At 42.2% G+C, this 10,794-nt stretch overlaps 1 protein-coding gene across 1 annotated transcript in view; it reads left to right on the top strand.

The window, feature by feature from the left end:
* Window positions 1-10,794, top strand: part of Lama3 (laminin subunit alpha 3) — a 233,209-nt gene that overhangs the window by 123,933 nt on the left and 98,482 nt on the right. Inside the window, exons 25-27 of the mRNA XM_028759473.1 lie at window positions 1,198-1,306; window positions 2,799-2,896; window positions 4,978-5,122. Coding sequence (XP_028615306.1) covers window positions 1,198-1,306; window positions 2,799-2,896; window positions 4,978-5,122 — 352 coding nt within the window. The remainder of the gene's footprint in view (window positions 1-1,197; window positions 1,307-2,798; window positions 2,897-4,977; window positions 5,123-10,794) is intronic.

The raw sequence follows: 10,794 nt of genomic DNA, 5'->3' as shown, positions 1-10,794 counted from the left end.
AAGATAGGGTCTTGTTATGCAACCCAGTGTGGTCTTAAATCCATGATCCTCCTGCCTCAACATCCTGGGTGCTAGGTTTATAGCCATGTGCTATCCTACCTGGCATGGCAGAAGGATTACAAAACCAAAGAAAGAAAGGATGCTTGTAGGACACCATGCAGGTTTTTGGATCAGCACTGGGGGAGCCTGTGTAATGTTCTAGAGCCTTTAGCATGTGACAACAACTAAGCATGTTTAACAAACCCATCATCAGAATTCTAGGACAGCATCATATTAAACTACAATTAGCCTCTCCCAGGAAAGTCCCATTGTATATTTTTACTTGGCCAAGATATTTCCTTTTTTTATGCTTCAGTTGTCATAGGGGTCAAGTGAAAGTGAATTGACAACAAGCATGGGAATCTAACACACAAGAATTACTTCCCCCATAGAGGCCTATTTTTAGTGAAAGGTTCGCTCAGCATTGCACTGTCGTCTGCTGAGGTTTGATCATCCCAGGATGACACTTCAATCCAGCTGGACTACTTCAACTGCACTTACATGCAGAGGGTCAGGTCTCTATATGTGTCCCAATCTGTGCTTTATTCTTTGCATATTTTAATCTCTGTTCAGTCTTTTCCTTGACTAAATTATGTCAGGTGTTTATTAGGGGCGATCATATTGTCTTAACCTATACCAGCTCCATTTTATATGCATCCAAAGGAAATGGTCTTAAGCATGCTTCCTAAGCGTAAGCATGTTTACCACCAGAGCCAGACTCCACATTGCAAAACTGTGACTTTTTAAGAATGGTTTCAAATTTCTCTCTCACCCGATGGAGTGGAAGGTGGGGACCAGAGGTAGAAGTTCTTGGAAGGGACTAAGGGAGAAAACAGACTCAGACTTGGCCTGAAGACAGTCTGTTTTGTCCTTCCCCCATGTTGTAAACCCAGCTGTGCCTACTGATGGGTATGGCAATCTGAATTATGATTGAGCCTCCATTCTCTAGCCACCTTTAAAAGATCACAGTGGTGACCACATTCCAAAATGAATTTGAAGGATCCTTTAAGCCATAGTATGCTGAACCCCTCTCGACTTCTCATACAGGAAAATTGACTCGGGTTCACTTAGTTATAAAGAGGGAAACCAGTACAGCAGTCAGGTGCACAGCAAGGGAGACACCAGTGTCAGGCTAAGAAACATCTGTTCCCTTTGCAGCATTCTGTGCAGGAGCGTGGTGATTGACAGCCTGAGTCGTACAGCTGTGTATGAGCTGTTGGCAGATGCAGACATTCAGCTCAAGGTGCACATGGCCCATTTCCTTCTGGTATGCCTTCATCTAACCCACTGAACTTGCAAAACCTTCTTCTGTTGTCTGTATTTCTCAAAAGCTTATCAAAATTTGGGCTGCAACTGCATTATATCTATAAATTCAACTTTGACAGTTGACTCTTCTCATTCTGAGCCTTCTTCATGTCACCTCATAAAGTTCAGCCATCAAATGCGAAGGTGTCCCACAAAAAAAAAAAAACCACCAATATTTCATTAACTTTTGTTTATCACTGTTATAAATGAAGTACCATTTATCATTATTTTTTCTACTTTATTGTTATTATGTCTGGGTACAGAATTGACACTGCTTATCATTTAATTTCTGCCCATTTTACTATCCTATATAGTTTCTTGGAATGCTTTATTTAAACTTTATAACTGGTTGTAAAGTTTCAATATTTCAATACAAGTTTCCTTACAATTTAAATGCCAACTGTGACAAATAAATGACATTCTACCTACCCATGTGATGGTGAAGCCTGACTACTCAGGGCTGAGATCAACAGTGGGATCTGCCTAGGAAAACATTGTGAAGATTTACGTAACTATCTCAGGGGACTTAAGCGTGCACCAAACTCTGGGGACTGCCAGAGGGAATGTGCTTTAAATATTCGTGCCTAGCCTAGCAGGAGTAAGTAAAATCTTCAAGTATAAGGAATAGTTTGAAATAAAACTTTAAAAATTATTGCTATGAAATGATGATTTTCCTTCACAAATCTAGCCTCTTCATTTTTGGAAATTATCCTGGGACTCAGTTTAAGAGTGGATTTGCCCTTTGAAAAATAGCCCAAGGTCACTGAAGGTCAGGCTGACTAGAATGGAGGCTCCATGGGGTAGGAACATTGTCCATCTGCACCCTATAGATGCCTTGAGTCTCAGTAATGGTTCACACGTTGTTGTTGTTACTGCTGAGCTGTTTTGCCACCAAACTGATAACGTAGTTTGACTTTAAATACAATAAAAGACACTTTAATGGCTGAGTTTCTCAAGTGGCCCCAAAACTAGCCACAGAGACAAATCCTTCAGTGTTAGTGTGGGCTGAGGTCTGAGACATCCTTTATTGAGAAGGGCGCTTCTCCAGATGACGCCATGTCTTTGAACCGAAGGCTCTCTGGCTGTCCACTCCCTGCTTTCTTCCTCCTGATGCATTTCAGATATCATCAGCCTTGGGCAGTAGTAGCCTCAAGTCACAGAGAAAAAAGGCACCAAAACCCACTGAACAGAGCTGATCTTGAACATCCCTCTGATTTTGTTCTTTATTTAGGAAAACATTGCAACAACAATGTAGTTAGTGATCCTGTGCAATATGAAAAGGGATCTGTTGCCTGTGGAGGGTCTACATGTTTGCCACCTGCAGTTTCACTACTTTAACATAATATATATTTTCTGGATGAGTTCTTCACTTAGTAACTGCTTTTAAAAGAGTGTAGAGGAGCCATTAGTTTTTATCAGTAATTGTTGTGTGTTTTTACTTATTTTCTTGATAGTATCATGTTTGTATTATACCTGCTGAAGAATTCTCGAATGAATATTTGAGACCTCAAGTCCACTGCATTGCCAGCTACGGGCAGAGTGCTAATCCAAGGTTATGTTTCCTTTTCTTCTTCCTTGTCAATACTCTGAGCAGTACATGTAAGGCTGAAACTTTATGTAGGTTGGGGATCTCTTCTCTGCAATATTTGGGACCTCAACTGTTTTTAATTTGAAAGCATTTGCAAATACATAATAAGATATCTTAGGGATAAGACCCAAGTCTGAACATGAAATGGATTATATATTACATGCAGCTTTTTTATACCACCTATTTATTATACATTATATCTGGTGTGTTTCTGGTTGGATTATGATTGATCACATGAGGTTACCAGTGGAATTTTCTACTTGGTACTGGGGTTCTACAGCCCTACCCATGCACAGTGTGCTGCGGTCCGCAGTCTCCACATGCGCAGTGTGCTGCGGTTCCTCAGTCCCCACCATGCGCAGTGTACTGCGGTTCCGCAGTCTCCACCATGCACAGTGTGCTGCTGTTCCTCAGTCTCCACATGCACAGTGTGCTGCGGTTCCGCAGTCCCGACCATGCACAGTGTGCTGCGGTTCAGCAGTCCCGACCATGCACGGTGTGCTGCGGTTCCGCAGTCCCCACCCTGCATGGTGTGCTGCGGTTCCGCAGTCTCCAGCCCCCTACAGTTTCAGATTTTGGAGTATGTAGGGTTTGGGATTTGGGGTGTTCAACATCTGCTTAACTGCAACGCAAGTCAAGGCACTGGTGTTTAATATGGAATATTAAAAATAGAAGGGCCACAGGGTAGAGAGTTGGCTCAGCAGTGGAGAGAGCTGGCTGTGTAACCATGGCAACCAGAATTGTATATCCATATAACTAGCTGGGCTGGGCATCCTGCACACATCTGCAAGCCCAGCTCTGAGGTGGGCATCAACAGGAGGATTGTTAGGGCTTGCTGGCTTCCAGCCTGGCCAAAAGGACATAAGTACCATAAGGTCAGGAAGAGACCCTGCCTCAAACACAGATGAGGAGGTAGAGAAGGACACTTCACATCTTCTTTTTGCTTCGCTCATACACCTTCACATACATTTACACCTTCACATACATGTAGACATGTACTCATATGTACGGATACAGATACACACAAATTATTTTTTAAAATTTTAAGATAAAGAAGAGATGGTCCAGCTAAGTAACTTTCCAGCTGTCAGTTTCCCACACTTCCATGGCACAGACACAGACACAGCCAAGGACGTGGTTAGGCTTTGTCCTTGAGGGCAGGTCTGCCAAGTTCTGTCCTGAGAGCTCGCTTTGTTCCAATCATTTACTCTCTGTCTCTAGACTCTTCTTTTGAAAAACCACAAAAATAATGATCCATCTTGGAGCTATGGTATCAGCACCAGCTAATTAGGGCTTATTTGGGGCTTTCAGGGGTATTGTTTTGCTGTAGGTCCAAAAATAATTAAAAGGTTCATTCGTGAAACCTTGAGCATACGGTTAGGACTGCGGAACCCCAGCACACTGCGCTTGGTCGGGACTGCGGAACCCCAGCACACTGCGCATGGTCGGGACTGCGGAACCCCAGCACACTGTGCATGGTCGGGACTGCGGAACCCCAGCACACTGCGCATGGTCGGGACTGCGGAACCCCAGTACGCTGCGCATGGTCGGCACTGCGGAACCCCAGCACACTGCGCATGGTCTGGACTGCGGAACTCCAGCACACTGCCATTTTAGCTGTGAAACAAAGCAATGACACGCATTTGTCTCTCTCCTCTCACATCAGCATTGGTACAGAGAGAAGAGTCATGATTTTATATTGGTCTCATTTTACTAGCTAAGTTTTGCTGGAGAGGAAAGTATGAATAGTCTTCTATTTTGCATGCCTTACTGTAAAATTAAGATTTTCTTTCTATTTTAACTGCCTAATTGAGCAGGTGCTTGGAGTGTGCTTGGCCAGCAGGCTGTGCTAGCACTGTTGTATGAAGATCTTCAGGCTCCATGGCAGGCTGTGCTAGCACTGTTGTATCTAGTCTCCATGGTTTCCTTGATGGGAACGCACTTGGTGGTGCGTTCAAAGTCTGTTTCTTTACCCTTGAATATTACGCAGGGTTTTGTTATGTTGCAGGAATACAACCATATTTTAAAGTGTTCTATTTTTTTAGTGCTTCCTGTGTCTCCCTGGCCCATGAAACCCCTCCAGCAGCCTTAATTTTGGATGCTACAAGTGGAGGCTCTTTCTCTCCCCTGCCTCATGAGCCTTCCTCTCCTGCAGATGTTACTAATGGAGTTACTCTGAAGGCACCACAGGTAGGAATACCCCTCAGTGTGGGAGTGTGACCCCCCCACCCCCACCAAGCAGTACCCAAATCACCTATGCTTGTTTGGGATGAACATTTTCAGGCTTGGACCCGAATCCTCTTCATCCCAGGCTAGATTTCTTTTTAAACCTTCAAGACCAAGGTTACAAACAACAAACAAACAAACAAACAAACAAACAAAGCACTTGCCTGACCATCCTGATGACTGAGTTCCATCCCTAGGATGTGGTAAAAGGAGAGAACAGATTCCCAAAAGTTGTCCTTGGCCTCCACATGCATTCCATGGTACTCATGGCCCCTACCCCAGCGCACAAAGAAGTGTGACAAAACTGTCTGAAAGATGATGGACTTTACCAGTTGTTATGTGCTATGATTTCTGTAGTTTTTAAGTTAAAAGAGAGGGGCATAGTCACTCAGGAGTATAGCTCTGGGTTCTGTTGTGCTGGGGGAGGGTGGAGTGGGAAAAGGGTGCAGCCCAGAATGAGGCTCCCTTCACCATGGGCTGGAGCTTGTGTGGTTTGAGCTTTCTACCCACACAGAGGGTGTAGGCTCTGGGTTTCCTTACCAGCGTGTCCAGGTGTGAGGCAAACAGTGTGGTAACTGTTATAAATAGTAAAGGATTCACAGGCCCTGGGAAGGAAGCTGGGGTGACTGCAACCACAGAGGGGTTTTATTAGGACAGCTACAACCTCATAGCTTGAGATGGGAGAGCAAGCCAGTGGGCTGGAGGAAGAGCTTCCTCAGGAGAGATGGCCATCATGGATAGCATAGCCAGGGGTCCAGAAGGGAAGATGACAGACCCTTCAGTTAACAGCATGCTAGAAGAGTTACAGCACACCATGGACAGCATGATATAAGGCCTTAAAGATGGGGGAAAAGAGCCTTTGGTTCCAAAGAGCCAAGGGAATTGATCTTGCTCTTGGAAGGCTCTGAGGAGAGTCTGGCTGTAACTCAGGGCAGCAGGGAAGGGGCAGGCTTAGCCTGGAGCTGCAATGGGGAGGAACTCTACTACTTAAGAGCTCCAGGTCTGAGTCACCTATCAGCTCTATGCAGGGACATAGAGATTGTGGGGTGTGTGGCCTGATCTGGGGAAGGAGTGCAGGAAGATTGGTCATGTGACTGAAAGCTTCCTCACAAATGGAAGCAGACTCCTTTGTATACTGTACTGACTGAGTGGCACAGCTGGCTGATGCTTGGATGGCCCTTTGGCAAACATATTGTGCATTTCTGTTGGGAAATGTACGAAGGCATTTAGCTACTATGTCATGTGTTTGGGTTTGATAAATACATCAGTTTTCCAACACGATTAACCAAACTTACTTCCCCAATTCCCAATAAATGTATGGTTGTGCCTCAGTTTCTACATTCTGTAGGTGAACATTTGCATCTAATTGATGTGATTGCAAATTAAAGCTGCTATAAACAATCATGTGATGGCTTCTTTATGAATATAATGGTTGCCGTTTTAAACACCTAGCTTGTTTTAGTTTTTAGCTTGTTTGTATTGTTGCTGTCACAGGATACCAGAGGCTGGGTCATTTATAAAGAAAAGATGTTTACTTAGGTCATGGTTCTGGAGGCTGGAAAGTACAAGATCTGGTGGCCATCTCTGGCAAGGACCTCTCTGCCTATTGTAACAACGCTGAAGGGGCCACACAGTGGGAGCTTGTGTTACAGTACCAATTGGTCACTTGTTCAAGAGAAAAAGGGCAAAGGCTTCCTAATAACCCACTCTCTAGTAACTGACCCCACCCTATGAGGGACGAACTCACAAGATGTTTTAATCTGTTTATGAAGGCTCTGGCCCATAATATAACTGCTTCCATTAAGCCCTGCCCCTCAACACCAAAAGATTTACTGGGAGGAAGATGAAATGTTCCTTCTGAGTGAGAGACAGAGACAGAGAGAGACAAAGAGTGAGAGACACTTGGAAGCTGTCCAGGATGCAGATTTTAAAGGAACACTAAGAGCTGGCAGGTTGATGGAACAGGTATATATTAGGGGTGGAAGATAAAGTTAAGGAGTTTGAGGGGGAATTATTCTTAGGTGTACATTTGAAACTTTTAGGCCCATGGTCCTAGTAACTGAGGGAGGGATCTCATGACCAGGGAGAGGGGCAGTGGTCATGGGAGATCCCACCCTCAGGAATAAAGAGAATAGACTCATCTGGAGTCCATTTGATCCACTGAGAGGTAGATTCAGGTTGAAGCCTACTAGAAATTTTTGTTTACAGAAAGAGATGTTTTCAATATGTTAACATTACCACTGTTTGTACTGAAATCCACATTCCAGAAAAGGGATAGACTCTGCCTTTGGGGCATAGTAGACACCTGGGGACCCAAAATGACTTTGGGTTAAAAGCAAGAGCACTTTTTCCTCAATCCAGAAGACTGTATATAGATAGGACAGATGCTGTTAGCAGAATGAGAAGCGCTTTTAAGTCTATGTTTAGAAGACAACCAAAGGAGATTTAAAATCTTGAGCCTGTGACTATGGTAATGGTATTCTGTGATTATTACCACAGCTAGTTTAATAGCTTATCAGAATGCCACTGGTTAATGTTTTAACTCTGAATTTTTGAAGTCTTATACTAACAATAACATAGAGAGGGAGAGAAATCTGGAATGTTTTCACTTTTTTATACCTTAAGACAGTTTCTTATACCATTTAGCCACCTTAAATATCTTCTTAGATCCCCACAACTTAAGCATTTACATCCTCAGACCTTACAGAAACCTTATGCCTTTTTTCTATCCAGTCATTTACCATAGGACGCAGGAGGTTGATCACTGAGAGCAGTCACTGTGAAGTGAGTCCTTTAAATGAAGGAATGGAAGTGTCCCTGAGATTTGTTCTGTGAGATTACCTCTTTTCAGAGACTGGTAGCAAGGTAAACTGTGTCTAGGCCTAGCAGTAGCTCTAGGAAAGAAAGCCTGAGGCCTGCTTGTTACACAGGACGAGAACTGCAGAGGTGGCCAAAGCCTCAGTTGCTGCTGTTACACTGACAAGTCTGTCACTAGCCCAGTCATCAACCCCATCAGAGACCTGAGAAGGATGAACTTCACCAGAGGAAGCAGGAAGTACAGACCAAGCAGCTTCCAAATAAATTTAACTGACAGAGACTTACCAGCTTCCAGGACAGTCACTCCAGGTTCCTGTGTGGTCGTTGGGAACAGAGGTCCAGGCAGCATGAGTTTTCACCTGCCAGACCCTGAAGACCTGACAGACTTTCCTGTGAAGGAAGAATCTGGGGAGACTGTACCTTAGTGGGGCAATCAACTCCCCAGTGTCCTGCTTGTCCACAGTTTGGGCAGGGTCCTAGTGGCAGGTGAGGTGAAGGGCAGTTTTTCACCCAGGGACCAGCTTTGCCACATTTAAAGCAAGCTCCAGATAGAGTTCTTCTGTGCCCATCATCTCTGGAGGAGAGCAGGGGTGTTGCCAGGAGCTGGCACTTCTATCACAGGGAGCCTTTTTATTATTATTATATATTAAATGACATATTCAGCAGGCCTGTGAAAAGTTTTGAGGACTATGTATCTATTAAGTCTGTATAAACAGACAAGCTTTGCTTGTTTTAGCTGCTTGTGTTAGGCTTAACTTTAAAAACATACATAAGAGGCTAAATAAAGCTTATTCCTGTGATAAATTACATTAGTACTCACATGACTATGCGTATAGTTCTGAACATTAAAGAATTTGATCATTTATAAGGTGGCTGATCACTAATTTGCATGTCTTAGTTATCTTTAACCATCTAAAATAAGCTAGCAACTTTCCTAAGACTATGACTTTATGTCATATCCCTGTTAGGTTTAGCCTTAAAAGTAACAAGTTTTGTATTGAAGCTTTTATATTATCAAGATAAAGCTTTTAGTCATAGATATAGACCATAGAGAGACTGGCAAGTTTACTGACCATTTTATGGTGCGCCATTATAGGACATTGATGGGTTTTGTATGACTTAGTTATCCAAATGGCTAAAGCTTAAAGTGAGTGAAGACAAAGGAGCAGACACACATTACTGTAACCCCGAAGAGACCTTAGCAGTTTATGAATCTTAGTATCAAGTATACTGACCAAGCCAGCTCAGTCAGCCAATGAGTTCTCTAGGGAGGGAGCAAGGATTAAAAGGAAAAAGACAATTAGACAGCACTGTAGCATGACCCCAGCCAGTGCTGAGGCAGAAGCGGGTTTATTTTTTCCCAGTCTGTTTTTATACCATTTTAAGTACATGCAAATAAAGTCAGTTCTAGGTTAAAGAACAAACAAGGCAATAAATACAAATAGTCAAGGAACAAGCAAGGCAATAAATAAAGCTCTGTGATTACTGTTTCTAGGGGCTTATCAGGATGACCAAGATATCTGAGCCTACTTCCCTGTCCTAGCCCAAAGTCAGATTCCTGCCTAAGCTTACTCCTGTCCTGGCCCAATGTTAAATTTCTGCTAAGTTTATAGAAGTGGTCTCAAAAGCTCTCCACAATATACCTTATCTATCAAATATATTGACACTTATCTTAATTTTCTAGCATCTTGGTGTTAAGACAGTTAGCAAAGATATAAGTGTTAGACATAAATCTCCACATCAGCTTTCCTTAACCTGAAACAGATCTTTCTATCCTTAAAACTTCATCACCATGTAGAATATATTGTAAATTAGAGTTGAATTACATACATAGCATGTTGTAGCAAATATAACCTTATATTTTTATCATCACACAAAAGTCCTTACCAGTTCTTACCAAAATATTTTTAGGTTTTTTAGTCTAAAAGGTGATACAATGGTAAACGAAGAGCTCATTAGGACTAAGAAGTTTCACAGTTGTTGCTTTATACCATGTGGTTGTCTGAAGATAATGGTTAAGTCACAAGCCAAGTACCTTCATATACATGGCTGCCAGTCATGTGGCTGCCACATCCTGATGAGCTCATTCACCAAGGTAGAGGAAAGGCACAGAGCTGCTCTTTAAAAACATGCTTTCCTAGTGGGTTGGTCGGTCTATCTATCTATCTATCTATCTATCTATCTATCATCTATCTATGTATCTAATATATCTATCTAATAAAGATTTTTTAATGAATGAGAATTGAATCCAAGTTAAAATACATATACACACAAAGTTGGAATCAACTTATACATACATACATACAGACACACACACACACACACACACACACACACACACACCAAGAGTTGTACCCAAATATAAATTGTTAATTATAAGACTTTCGTATATAGATTATTAATTATAAGCCTTTTGTTACAAGTTTAAAGCCAAACTTTGTTACAGACTATAGATTTTAAACCATACCCAATGAATTTATACATCATGACATAGAGTTTATAGCATAATCTCAAGAGATTTTTCTGAGAGCAGACCACAGAAACTGTAGAAACAAATGATTTTTAAGAGGGAAAAGTAGAACCTTAGAGATAAGAGACCTTGGGATCATTTGTTCCTGTGGTGGCAAAAGTTGTTAACAATCTGAGAAAACTTGGAAATCAAGTGTCCCAATTTTTGCCATTGATCTATACTGAGGCCAAGCTGTTGTTATATTCATTCATATGTATATATGTGTATATATATGTGTATATATGTATATATATGTGTATATGTGTATATATGTATATATGTGTATATGTGTATATGTATATATGTATAT

The sequence above is a fragment of the Grammomys surdaster genome, unplaced genomic scaffold (assembly GCF_004785775.1).
Source record: "Grammomys surdaster isolate TR1022 unplaced genomic scaffold, NIH_TR_1.0 126298, whole genome shotgun sequence".
Lineage (NCBI taxonomy): Eukaryota > Metazoa > Chordata > Mammalia > Rodentia > Muridae > Grammomys > Grammomys surdaster.
This window is presented reverse-complemented; position numbering and strand designations above follow the sequence as displayed.